The following is a 14,314-nucleotide window of genomic DNA, read 5'->3' as shown; positions in this document are numbered from 1 at the left end:
CGGGGGCCCCCCCCCGCCCCCCCCCCGGGTGAGAAGGAGGAGAACCCCTTAAAAAAAAAAAAAAAAAAAAAAAAAAAAAAAAAAAAAAAAAAATTTGCCATAGTTGCTTCATTTATTGTACCTTTTTCTTTTTTCACTGAAATATTTTAAAGCAAATTCCAGAGAACGCATCATTTTGTGCTTACATATTCAGTTTGCATCTTTAAAAAATAAGCCTTTTTTTTTTTCAACATAACCACAGTGCCATTATTACATCCAACAAAAGTAAATATAATTATTTGGTATCATCTAATACCTAGCCCCTATTCACATCTCCTCAATTGTCTAAAAAAAAATCTTCGTTTGTTTTTTGTGAGTCAGAATCTTTGTGTAATATTTGTTATTATCTCTTTAATGGATTGATTTCTTATTTACATGGCGAAAACTCAGCAGTGCACTTTATCATATATGTTCATGTTCATACTTCTGAATACTAGAGTACTTATAAAACCAAATATCTGATTTTATTTTTTAGCCACCTTAGTGAACCCTCCCCTCTGACACTTGAGACCTGTGGCGCGTATCTCTTCTTGTACTTCAGGAACTCTGCTTCCCTGACATCTATGTTTTCAGTGACCCACTTCCACATGAGGCCATTGAAGGGCTACACACTGCATTATTAGTTCTTGGTAGTGATGTGATGATCATGAAATGAGTGTGTCTTTGCCAAAGATGACTTAGTGGATTTTGTACCTTTTATGTTGTGCTCAGTTAGTGTGTGTATATGTGTGTATGTGTATATTTAAAAAAATGCTGGTTTTGACCCATGAATTGATTTTATCATCCATTAAGTGAGTCCCAACCTGTGGTTTGAAAAACACTAGTTTGCTGGATAGTCTTGCAGAGAAGTAGTAGAAATTATTATTTCTTTCTGTATATCTTTTAGGTAGGTTTACCAGCTCTATATTCTTCTTTAAGATCATTTTTGAAAATTTAGGGGACTTAAAATTTTGGCTATGAATGTATATAAATATGTATATATCGGACCAGGAAAAGTTTAAAAAGTGATGAACTAGAGGAGGTGGTTTCACCATCTGAATAGGCAACTTTGTGTCTGAAAGATTCCTTTATGTACTTTTCTCTTCTATATAGGTACGCCGTCATGAAATACACAAATCAAAGAATAGAGCATTAGTACACTGGGAACTCCAAGAAAAAGCTTTGAAGAGAAAATGGAGGAAGCAGAAACCTGAAACTTTAAATCTTGAGAAAAGAAGATTGTCTATCATGAAGGAGGTAATGCTAAACTGCATTAGAGTTAGAAAGAGAAGAAGGAGATAAATAGGGTTCTTTTTCCTTCAATTTGATTCACTTTGGAGAGACTCTAGTAATCACTGCGTTCTTATTCAATAATCTACATGTGGACTTCAAAAAAAGCAACAGAGTGATGATTGGAGTCTGGTTTGGTGGTTTGAATTCCTGTTCTACAACTTACCAGCTATGTGACCCTAAGTAAATTATTTAACTTTTCAGCTTGAATTTTGTCGTATTTCAAATTATTATTTGCTTGTATTGCTATGAGATTTCACTGATATAATACTTATAAAATGAATAGCAAAATCTTTGCTTATTCCTCTTTTTATATGTAAGCTGCTGTAATTATTTTTCTCAGCTTAACAGCAGTGCTGTTAGATTACTTTGAAAAAAAATAATAATGTTGTATGCTTGTCCAACTGAGTAGTAAGCAACTTGTCTTTGGCTTAACCTTTTGCCAGACGTGGGGTGTTTGGATAAGTAATCAGATATGTAGGGATAAACAATATGGGAAATAAGAGGAAACTACAGCAAATAACCTTTTTAAATTTGAGTTGAAGTCATTGTAAAGGAATGTGCTTTGTCTTTAGTGTTGCTCCTTGTTCAGATTGAAGCTTATGTACAGCACTTAGCTGTCTGACCTTTCATGGCAACTTTGAATCATACATGGTCTTTGAGGAATTTGTTAGGCTTCTTATTGAAAGAAAGTCACAGTCTTAGACATCATCAGAAAGAATAATATCTTCCAAATAAATGTTTACATGAGCTTGAGAAAAGAACAGTGGCTTGACTGAGAGAATGCTTCTGTACAGATTATTATCTTTTAGTGATCTTGGACAAGTCACATACATTTAAATGTTACGTGGTAATTCTCAGTGAAAGGCCTAAAAACAGATCTCACCACGAAAAAAGGCAGCCTGCTTGAATTGCATCAGACTCTGGGCTTTTTTTCCTTTCTCTAGTGGTTCCTGCTCATGTCCTGAATTTCTCATACAAGTTATAGATGTGGTAGAAGTAGGTGTTTACAGAAGGGTGGTGAGAGACAGTGAGTGATGTTTCTTTGCCTTCTTTTTGTAGATCTGCTGCTTCAGGCACTAGTGTAGTGGTTCTCAACTCTCACTGCACATTAGAATCAGTCAGAGTCAAGAAGCCCCATTAAAAAATTATGTAATAGCTGGGTGTGGCAGCTCATGCCTGTAATCCCAGCATTTTGGGAGGCCAAGGCGGGCGGATCACCCAAGGTCAGGTGTTCAAGACCAGCCTGGCCAACGTGGTGAAACCCCATCTTTACAAAAATACAAAAATTAGCTGGGCATGATGGCGGGTTCCTGTAATCCCAGCTACTTGGGAGGCTGAGGTGGGAGAATTGCTTGAACCTGGGAGGCGGAGGTTGCAATGAGCTGAGATTGTCCAGGCTGTCTCAACAACAACAACAACAACAACAAAACCAAAAAAAAAAAAAAAAAAAAAGCTCCTAAAAATTAGTCGGGTGCAGGGGCAAGTGCCTGTAGTCCCAGCTACTCAGGAGGCTGAGGCAGGAGAATTGCTTGAATCTAGGTTGCAGTGAGCCGAGATCGTGCCACTGCACTCTAGCTTGGGCATCAGAGTGAGAGTCTGTCTCAAAAAAAAGAAAAAAATCTCTCTCTCTCTCTATATATATATAACTATATCTGGACTGTATACCCAGAGATTCAGATTTAGTTGACTTAAGATGTGGCCCCATGTAGGTGTTTTTTAGACAGTTCCTATGTAATTTTAATGTGCTGCAGGGGTCGAGCACCTCCGCTCTTACTGGGATTCAGGTGTTTTCTGTCTACCAGCGTACCTTGGAGATAATTTCCTGTCAGTGCTTAGACATCTACGTTTTCTTTTTGATGGCCAGTAGCATATAGATGTACCACAATTTATTTATCCTGTGCTTTATTGGTGAACACTTAGGTTGTGTATTAGAGTACAGTTTAAGCTTCTGGAAATAAAAAAAGACTGTCCTATATGTTTTGTTTTAAACAAACAAATTTATTTCTGTTTCATGAAACAGTTGAGAGGAAAGTGGTAGCTGGTAGGGAACTCTGCAGTCCTTTATTACACAACTTCTGTCTCTGAATACAGAATGGCCATAGCAGCTTCCTTCAGCTATATGCCAGCCAGCAGGAAACAGGAAGAACGGTGCATGCTACTCCTATTACATGTCACCCAGAAGTTCTGGCATATATCCTGTTGGCCAGAAAGTCATCACATGGCCATTCCCACCTACAAAGATGGTTGGGAAATCTAGCTGTCTAATTGGCTAAAATGCAGGAGTTCTGCTGTTAAAGGAGAAACCAAAAGAACATGGCTGGATACTTAAGTAGTACTGTCAGTTACCCACAGATTGTTTTCTACCTTGCTACTATCAATAATGTAATAAATATCTTTGAAAATGTTTTTGGGTACACATATATTTGTAGGATAAATTCTTAAAAGTAGAATTGCTTAGTCAATGGATATGTGCATCTTTTATTTCAATGTTGGTAAATTTGCAATGTCTCCGTTTAAGGGATGCAGTGGACCAAAGGAAGAAGCCTCCTTACACATATTCACATAAGCTTCATCACTATGTATTAAAGCTAACAGGACCCATCCATCTAAAGCTGGACTCCTAGATTAACATAAATTAAGAGAAAGATCTTTGGCCAGCATCATCTCAGATTTCATTTGCTGTAAGATGTACCCATGCCATGGGAATCAAGCAAATTAGGGTTCCCTCTCACTCATGGAGAGGGAGGCTTTCAAAATAATCTTATGAATCCCCAAAATGTAATAACTCCTAAAGTCTCTTTGTAATTCCCCAATTCTACCTGGTGTCTATTACCATGGTACAAAAGGGCTAAGATGACGAGTTTCTGATAATGACTTTTTTTTTGCAAGGACTGGGACCCTTTGAAAATCCAACATGTGTACCACCACTTACAGGTTTAAGTTTGTGCTCTGCAAACTATTTGAGGAGTAATATATGCAGTTAGGCTTGTGAAAATCAGTTTACCTATCAAGAGGATGGGCTTTATGAGAGGAGTTATAAATCTAGAAAGAAGAAGTAAAAGCCAGTACAGTGATCTCTGACCACTCACACCATTTTTCCCAAGGGCAGGGACTAAGCAGGAGTGTCCAATCTTTTGGCTTCATTGGAAGAAGAAGAGTTGTCTTGGGCCACACATAAAATACATTAACACTAATGAGAGCTGATGAGCTAAAAAAAAGAAAAGTTGTGAAAAAAAATCTCATAATGTTTTAAGGAAGTTTACAAATTTGTGTTAGGCCACATTCAAAGCTGTCCTGAGCCACAGGTTGGACAAGCTTGCACTAGCAGAAGGTGACAGATAATGGCTTTTACATGAGACCTCGTTATAATCAGTATCAGGTCTCAATATGGTTAATAAGATTATTTATAATCTTCATGTGTCAATTCCATCTCTTTGTTTTGATAGATCAATGCTTTTTAAAAAGTAAACTCTTAAAATTGTTATTAGGAAATAAGCTTTGTGTAATTTTTCTAGTATAGTGAAAGATTATACTCATTCATTCACATTATTTCCTAAGTTTGTAATTGCTTGTACTTGCAAGATGGCTAAGCAGGAGTAGAAATTTGGTTTGTGGGATAATATGATTTAAGTTATAGCAAAATTCTCAAACATCTCTAGAGTGGTATATAGGTGTTCAGTGTTTCCATATCCATCTACCACCCCGTAGGGCTGGGGAAGGGTTGTTGATGGGACTAGACTCTGAGTCTTCTGGTTCTAATGTGCTCTTGACTTGATACCATTCCAAAGCTTAATGTTTGTGGAAGGAATAAATTCAGGGCTTTCTTCTTACTAAGCCAGCCAACCTGCTTGGCTATAGTGGGGGAAGAAGGGGAAAAATGAAGAATGTGACTCTTGCTATTTTTCTTTCTGTGTCCTAAAACAATAACTGAGGTCACATTATGTATATACTTGATTCCGTAGTATAGAGAAATTCTGGTAAGAGCATTTGTTACCAGGTATTTTATCAACTTGAGTCAGTGTTGGAAGCTGAGCTGTTTCCAAGTACTTTTAACTTAAGAATGCCATCTGGTGGTGGTGCCGAGAGAATTATCTGGCTTTTACTCTAGCCTGTGGCCTTGCTTATAATTATGAAAGTTTCTAAGTTGAAAGTGCATAATCAGAGGCACTACTGTAAATGTTACTTTTTGTGTTCCTACCTCTCCAGGGTAAAAAACTGATTTGTTTTTAAACACAGAAGCCTCACATTTTTTGTTTAATCCTAAAACTCATATCTTATGTCATGTCTTTAAAGTTGTAGGTCATGACACATTAGTGGGTTACATTAGTGGACTCTGAATTCACTCTAGTGGTTGAAACACCTCTAAGTTTATGGCTCAAAGATTCATATCTTTAATCTGTGTTTTTCAAACTATGGATTATAATTTGTTAATGAATTGTGAAGTTAGTGAGTTGCTGCCAACATTTAAAAAATAGAATAGAAATTTACAAGAAAATATCAGTGGTTCTCATGGAGCAAGGTTAATTAAAACTTTTATTTTGTATACACACACAAGTATATATGTATATATGTGTAAATATATATATATTTGCATGTGTGTAAATGTCGTGGGTCACAATTGTGAGTATTTCTTTGATTGCAGTCAAGTATTTGAAAGCCAGTAATTATTGTCATAGCCCCATCTAGTGGTACTTAAGGATATTACTGCTGAAGGATTTTAGGAAGGTAGCCTATGGTTATTCCATGCTCCTGGCCTTTTTATAGTCTTTTCCTTTGTGATTTGAAAAATTATTTTTATTTGAAAAATACATGTTTATCTGAATAATAATACTTGTCATTAACACGTGTCTAGATTCTTTCTGATCAATACCAGATGCAAGATGTATTGGAGAAATCTGATCATCTAATAGCTGCAGCAAAAGAGCTGTTTCCTCGTAGGCGCACAGGTATTCAATTCAAATAAAAGCTTCTCTTTTTTATTAACTATAGCCCACAACTATTTGGAAGAATTTAAAATCCTTTCTTAGGCATCATATTATTTGTATTACAAGTATTATAGGGTGGATTTACAAGGGTTGTTAGGGTTAGAGTCATTATAATCTGTTTCCTTTCCACTAAGAATATTAACTAGCTGTGTTACAAATAATTCAGCTAAGGAAAAGTAAATTGTTTTAATCTACTAAAATATCTTGTGGTGTAAAGTATAGGATTTTGTAATTTTAAAATGTGACTTGAGTAAAGCTTAATTTGAGACCTAAAGCACCTTCAGTCTCTATAAAAGGAACTTTGCCTCTTGTCGGATATATGCATTATTTATTTTAATGTGTGTGTAGTTCATTGTTTATCTTAATCTTCTAGAAACATCATTAATTTTTTGTGTAAGGTTGGAATTCCGGCTTGCCAATTTATTAGTGTTACTCTGGGCTAGTTACTTAATGTCTGTGAGTTTCAGTTTACTGATCTGTAAAATAGTAATAGTACTTACAGGGTTTTATGAGAGTAAAATGAGTTAATATATGTAAGTATGTTTAGAACAGTGCCTGGCATATAGTAAGCACTACATTAATGTGAGCTGCTGTTTAAGATTTTCATATGATGATGCAAACCAATGGCAGTATATAGCTTGTGAAGTCAATTTAATTAAATGAAACAAATCATCACAACTTCTTTTCCTTTTACAGGGTTTCCAAATATAACAGTGGCTCCTGATTCCTCTCAGGGTCCCATTGTGGTAAATCAAGACCCTGTCACCCAATCTGTCTTTAATGAGTCTGTCATAGAACCTCAGGTAATGTGTTCTACTCACAGCCATAACACTCATGCTGAAAGGAAGTTTAAGTTGATATAGGCCTTGTAAATATTTTAAAAGTTTAAATATCAACAAGTGCTAGTTGTGGTTGCTAGATTTGCTGTTACTTAAGTGTATTGCACTTTCTGTGAGTAATGTTTGTACCAAACAAGACTGGATAATAATAGCTAACATTTATTGAGTGCTTACCTAGTAGGTGTATATACTGTTGTTATCCCCATTTGGCAGATGAAGAAACTGAAGCTGAGAAAATTTAAGTGACTTGGCCAAGATCACATAGTTTGCATCAGAGATGGGATTCAAATCTAGGCCACGTGGCTCCACAAGACTGCCACCATCAATCATTGTGGAAACAGCGGGGAGTCTTTCCACTTGGAGTCAGGTGGATCTACTTACTAGCTGTTTGATCTTGAGCTGATTTCTTAAAATATCTGGGTGGGCTCAGAACGTGTTTTGCTTCTTTGTTTTTTGTTAAATGGGACTAGAATATACCTGATATCGTTGTTGCATGGATCAGGTGAGATAGGTTATGTAAAGTTCCTGGTGTAATACCAGGAACATAGTACTTCATAAATGTTAGTCTCTCTTAATGTATTAGGATATTTAAGAAACAGCTTCCCAAGAAACTTGCAATTTATCAACTAGTTATATGGGAGAATTGTATTACACTAGTAAAACATTAGTTAGCTGTGTTCTAACCTAATGGGAATTCTTAATTAATGAAAATGTTTAGAATTTTGAGATAGTAAACTTTTTTAAAAGCCCATGAATAATTTAATACTAAAATAAAACAACTTATGCATGACTAGGACTCAGTATTTATTTAATGAAATTTCTTAAGTTATAGTTTCTGTGAAAAAAGAAAAGAATCATCAGAGGGATATTCCTAGGGAGTTGCAAGGTCCAGAATCATAAAAGATATGTTAATTATATTGTTTCATACTTCCAAAGGCAATTAAGTAAAATGTTACACATATTTTAAATAGCCCAAAACCTTTTGCCATATTTCCAGGCAAAAACCATTTATGTTTTGGCACTTAATGAGAAGTTAGCTTTCAGATAGTTGGAAATTTAATCACCCTAGAATGTCTTATTGCTGTAGTATGTTCAACTGAAGATTTTACTTTGATTTAAATAAATCATATAGTGAAGTGTGCCCTATTTATTTCAGTCACACTTTAAGCACTTTTTCAGTTAATTGGAGCCTGGAAACAAGTACACGATGTATCCCAGCAACATGGAATAAAGCAGTCACATTTTATTCTGTTGAAGAGTCCATTCTCACACCTGAGCCTATTACCGTTAATACAGCAGTAGAATTTCAAATTAATGTTACTGATACAACTAATTTACCTACCTGATTTAAGTTCTTTATCAATTTACAGCTGATAGCAGATGAAAAACAGTGATGTGAGCCTCTCAAAGCAGAGGTAGCAGAGAAAAATGGCGGTGAGGGAGGAGAGAGAGGACACCTGGATAGATAAGCAGAGGACCACTATACATCAGAAGGGAAATTGGTGTTGCTGTAGATAATCTTGAGTCACCAAGAAAAAATGAAATTATAACTGAATTACTTAAGTTCTCTGGGTCCTAGTTTCTTCATCCATATAGGAATTAGTGAGACTAAACCTACTCACTTATTCATCATGTAATATTTCAGATCATGCACTAGATGCTAAGATACATAGATGATTAAGGCATGTCTCTGTCATTGGATTAGGGAAGTAGCAGGAGTTGAGGTTAGAGAGACAAATAGGACCTAGGTCCTGAAGGACTAAGGACTGGAAAGTAAAAGTAGAGCCACTGAAGGATTTTAAAGAGTGGAGTCATGATGAGATCCAGTATAGTGTGGAAGGTGGATTGGGGAGGGACAAGACTGGAGAGAGGGTCTGGTTAGAAGACTTAGGTGGGCATCTTAGTGAGAAGTGGTGAGGGCCTGATCCAAAGCCCTAGCATTTGGGAGGCCAAGGCAGGTGGACCACTTGAGCCCGAATGTTGAAGACCAGCCTGAATAAGGAAGGAAATAAAGGAGAATAGGGATAGACTTGAGTGTGGTTAAAATGAGGTAGAGTTGGCAGAATTGGGTGGCTGATAGGACAGGACAGGTGAGAAAGAAGGATAACTCCTCATTTGCTGGCTTGAGCATTTGAGTAGATGGTGACGCTCTTCATGGTCTTAGGTAATATTGGCAGGAACAGAATTTCTGGAAGAATGGTAGGAGGGGTTAGAAAGCTGTTCAGCTTGGACCTATGGAGTAGGGATATCTTTTTTTTTTTTCTTTTTTGAGACAGGTTCTTGCTGTGTCACCCAGGCTGGAATGCAGTGGCACAGTCATGACTCACTGCAGCCTCTACCTCCTGGGCTCAAGCAATCCTCCTGCCTCAGCCTCTTGAATAGCTGAGACCACAGGTGCACGCCACCACACCTGCCTAATATTTGTATTTTTGGTATAGACGGGGTTTTTCCATGTTGCCCAAGCTCCTGGGCTCTGTTGCCCAAGCTGGTCTCAAACTTGGGCTCGTGTGATTCTCCTGCCTTGGCCTCTTAAAATGCTGGGATTACAGGAATGAGCCACTGTGCCTGGCCAGAATAGGGATGTCTTATAGGCAGTTGAATATGAATGTCTAGGGCTTAGGACAGATCTGGGTGTGAAGATAGAGGTTTGGAAATTAATAGCATTTCATTTGTAATTATAGCTTTGGAATTAGATAAAAACATTCAGAAAGTGGATCAGATGAGGGGAGAAAAGGTTGATATAGGCCTTGTGGTAAATATTTTAAAAGTTTAAATATCAACAAATGCTAGTTGTGGTTGCTAGATTTGCTCTTACTTAACTGTATTGCACTTCTGTGAATACCGTTTGTACCAAACAAGGTAAGACTGGATAATAATAGCTAAAATTTATTGAGTGCTTACCTAGTAGGTGTGATGTGACTTGAGTCACATCAGATATAAGGAAAGGGTAGAAAAATAAGATCAGTAAAGGAGATTGGGAAGGAAGGGCCAGAAGAGTAGGGGAAAATCTAAGAAAATATGGTATTATGGGAGTTAAAAGAAATGTGTATCAAGTAGATTTTTTTTTTTTTTTTTTTTTGGAGACAAGGTCTCGCTGTGTTGTCCAGGTTGGAATGCAGTGGCACGATCACAACTCACTGCAGCCTTGACCTTCCTGGGCTCAGGTTATTCTCCCTCCTCAGCCTCCTGAATAGCTGAAACTACAGGTGTGGGCTACCTCACTTGGCTAATTTTAAAATTTTTTTGTAGAGTTATGGTTTCTGCCATGTTATTCAGGCTGGTCTTCAACATTCGGGCTCAAGCAGTCCACCCGCCTTGGCCTCCCGAAGTGCTAGAGTTTTAGGCATGAGCCACCACACCTGGCCAAGTGAATTTTAAAGGAAAGAAATGAGTGGTCAGAAAAGTAAGGGAAGGCAAAGGCAGAAATATCCGTTTGATTTAGGAATGAGTGTGTTGAGGTTGACCTTGTAGAGAGCAGTTTGAGTGGAGCAATAGGGCAGAAGCAAAGTTGCAGGGCATAGGTGGTGAGTGAGGAGGGTGGAACAACTCTTTCAAAAAGTTTGGTGGTAGAAGAAAGAAGACATATATAGCTTAAGGTAAGTATAGGGTGAGGTTAAGATGGGAGAGGCTTGCTCACATTTAAATGCTGGTGAACTGAAGCCACTACAGAGAGAGATGTTGAAAATGTTCGAGGGATAGGATAATTGATAGGAGTGGAAGGATGTGAGAGGATTTGTGTTCTACAACATGTGGAAGGCTTAGGAGGAGGGACCTCTCTTCTGTTATGACAGAAAAAAAAAAAAAGAAAGTCTGAATATATATCTAATCAACTTGTGCTATTTTTATTGTTGTGTTGAGACAGGCTCTTAATGATGTAGATGGTGAAGAAGAAGGAACTATTAATAGCCAGTCAGGAGAAAGTGAGAATGAGAATGAGTTGGATAACTCTCTAAACTCTCAGTCTAACACAAATACAGACAGGTATGTGTATATGGCATAAACACTACAACTCGTAGCTTTTTTCCATGGCTGTTTCAATGTTTGTCTATTGCATCATTTTTTTATTAAATGGAAGTTTGTTTTTATTTAAAAAGTTGTTTATTTTGATATTTCAAAATAATTTGCAGGGATAATATAAAAAGCTCTTATATACTCTTTACTCAGATTCATCAATTATTAACATTTTCCACATTTCTTTTATCATTTTATCTCCTTTTCTGAGTATGCACACACATACATGCATGTACATGTGCACCCCTCATCACCTGAGTAATATACATTGTACCCAATATGTAGTTTTTTATCCCCCACCTACCTCCCGCCCTCCGCCTTCTGAGTCTCCAAAGTCTGTTATATCACTCTGTATGCCTTTGCATACCCATAGCTTAGCTCCTTAGCAAGTAAGAACATGTGGTATTTGGTTTTCCATTCCTCAGTTACTTCTCTTAGAATAATGGTCTCCAGCTCCATCCAAACTGTTGCAAAATACATTATTATTATTATTTGTGTGTGTGTGTGTGTGTGTGTGTGTGTGTGGCTGAGTAGTATTCCATGGTGTGTCTATACCACATTTTCTTTATCCACTCATTGGTCGTTGGGCACTTAGGTTGGTTCCATATTTTTGCAGTTGACTAACACACATTTTTAAAGAACTATTTGGAAGTAAGTTGCATGCTTCATGTTCCTTTATCCCTAAATACTTCAGTGCGTGGTTCCCAAGAAAAAGAGCATTCATTCAGATAACAATGATCACAACCAGGAAATTACATTGATTTGACACTATTATCTAATCCATAGACCTTATTTCGATTTCTCCAGTTGTCCCAATAATATTTATTTTGTTTTTTTGGATGATTAAAGAACTAATCGTAATCACTTATTATATTTAGTTTTCATGTCTTTTCATTTAAAAAAAAACCTGGAATCTTCTAAAATCTAATCTTAGTGTTTCTTTGCCTTTTATGACATTTTTATAGTTTTGAAGAAGTACAGGGCAGTTATTTTACAGAATTCCCTCTAACTTGACTTTGTCTTATAATTTCTTCATTATTAGACTCAGCTTACTTATGCATTTTGAGCAGGAATACCCCTAAAGTGATGCTAAGTCCTCAGTACGGAATATCAAGAGGCGGTGATACCTTGGTTTAATTATTGGTGCTGTTAACTTTCATTGTTTGGTTACAGTGATGTCTGCCATATTCCTTCAATGGATTATACTGTTTTTTCTTTTATTTATTTTGATGTTTATTTGTCACATACTTGGGAGCTTCTTCAAATAATTCCGGTGTCCTTTTAACGTATCTTCTTTAACATTTAATTTCTGGCACAGCATAGCTCTTATTATACTTTCTCTTCTCCGGAATCAACCATTTCTTCAAGAATCCTTAACTCATTTTATTAAAGAAGTGTGTTTAGAAACCAAGCTCTAAGTATTAGATGTGTTTATTGCACTTGGCAGTTATTGTTTTTAGACCAACAGATACATATATATGCACACATACATATATATACCTATAGTCATATATATATGAACATATCTATATTAGTATCTAGTTTTCTGTCTATTTAGCTATAAATCATGAATTTACAGTGATACTTCCAAGTCCAATTTAACACTATTGGTTTTATCTTGGTCCTTTCTTATTCCACATTTGTATCACTCTTCTTTAACACTGAGCAGCATGTCTCCAAACATTACACAAGTAGATTTATTCATATTCAATCCTGCAATACATAGAAAGTAGTTTTGGAATTGCTGCGCCCATACTAATGCAAAAATAAACCTGCTAAGTAGAGTTGAAGATTGTTTGCAGATTTCTAAAAGGTTATTGTATTCATTTGAAATATAATTAGGTTCATTTGTTTCTATTTGTATTCAATTTTAGGTTTTTACCTCTCTTTTTGACAAAATTATACAAAAAGCTGTTTTTAGGGTAGTGTCACCATCCCCTATCCCTTCTAACTAGTTCCCGTCTACACTTACCCTTGTAGGTAATCAGTTTCCTTAGTTTTTAAATTTATTCTTTCTGTGTTTCTTTTTATAAATGTAAGCAGATATATATATATATATCTCCTTATTTTCTTTCTTATATAAAAGGTAACATACTATATTTGCTTTTATTTTATTTTAATTGACAATAAATTTGCATATTCATGGGGTACATAGATGTTTTTATACATATAATGTATAGTGATCAGGTTGGGGTAATTAACATATCCATCTATATTTACTTTTACCACTTAATAATATATCCTGGAAATCTCCCGATAGCTGTTTATAAGTTTACAGAGATATTTTTTCTTCATTTTTATAATAAAATGAAACAGTTGCGCATAGTACTAAATTGTGTGAATGTACCGTAGTTTATTTGACCATTCTCATATATATGGTAATTTAGGTTATTTTCAGTATTTTATTTTATTTTTCATTTTTTGAGATGGAGTCTCATTCTGTTGCCCAGGCTGGAGTGCGGTGTCACCATCTTGACCCACTGCAACCTCTGCATCCCAGGTTCAAGTGATTCTCCTGCCTCAGCCTCTCAAGTAACTGGATTACAGGCATGCGCCACCAGGCCTGGCTAACTTTGTATTTTTATTAGAGACTGCGTTGTTCGGCTCCCACTTAAAAGCGGGACATGCGGTGTTTTTGTCTTTCTGTTCCTGCATTAGTTTGCTGAGGATAATGGCATCCAGCTCCATCCATGTCCCTGCAAAAGACATGATTTCATTCCTTTTTATGGCTGCATAGTATTCCATGTTTTATTAAATTAACTAGAGAGAACTGGCATCTTTATGACATTGAATTTTGCTATCCAAGAATATAGTGTATTTTTCCGTTTGTTAAAAGGTCCGCTGCTTTCTTCAGAGCCATCAGGCATAGACATTTAAGTCTGATGAAGCTGTGCCCACAGCTGTCCCTTCCCCCAGGTGCTCTGTCCCAGGGAGATGGGGGTTTTATTTATAAGTCCTTGACTGGGGCTGCTGCCTTTTTTTCAGACATGTCCTGCCCATTGAGGAGAAATCTGGCAGTCTGGCCACAGCTGCCTTGCTGAGCTGCAGTGGGCTTCACCCAGTTTGAACTTCCTGGTGGCTTTGTTTACACTGTGAGTGTAAAACCACCTACTCAAGCCTCAGCAATGGTGGACTCCCCTTCCCCCACCAAGCTCGAGCGTCCCAAGT

At 36.7% G+C, this 14,314-nt stretch overlaps 1 protein-coding gene across 2 annotated transcripts in view; it reads left to right on the top strand.

Moving 5' to 3' along the window:
* Positions 1-14,314, top strand: part of SPICE1 (spindle and centriole associated protein 1) — a 70,546-nt gene that overhangs the window by 14,036 nt on the left and 42,196 nt on the right. For both annotated transcript variants that reach the window (XM_025377870.1, XM_025377871.1), the window contains exons 4-7: positions 1,132-1,275; positions 6,164-6,257; positions 6,993-7,099; positions 10,998-11,116. In XM_025377870.1, coding sequence (XP_025233655.1) covers positions 1,132-1,275; positions 6,164-6,257; positions 6,993-7,099; positions 10,998-11,116 — 464 coding nt within the window. The remainder of the gene's footprint in view (positions 1-1,131; positions 1,276-6,163; positions 6,258-6,992; positions 7,100-10,997; positions 11,117-14,314) is intronic.

Source organism: Theropithecus gelada, chromosome 2 (genome assembly GCF_003255815.1).
Source record: "Theropithecus gelada isolate Dixy chromosome 2, Tgel_1.0, whole genome shotgun sequence".
Classification (NCBI taxonomy): Eukaryota; Metazoa; Chordata; class Mammalia; order Primates; family Cercopithecidae; genus Theropithecus; species Theropithecus gelada.
Note: the sequence above shows the minus strand (reverse complement) of the source record. Positions and strands in the feature narration are given on the sequence as shown.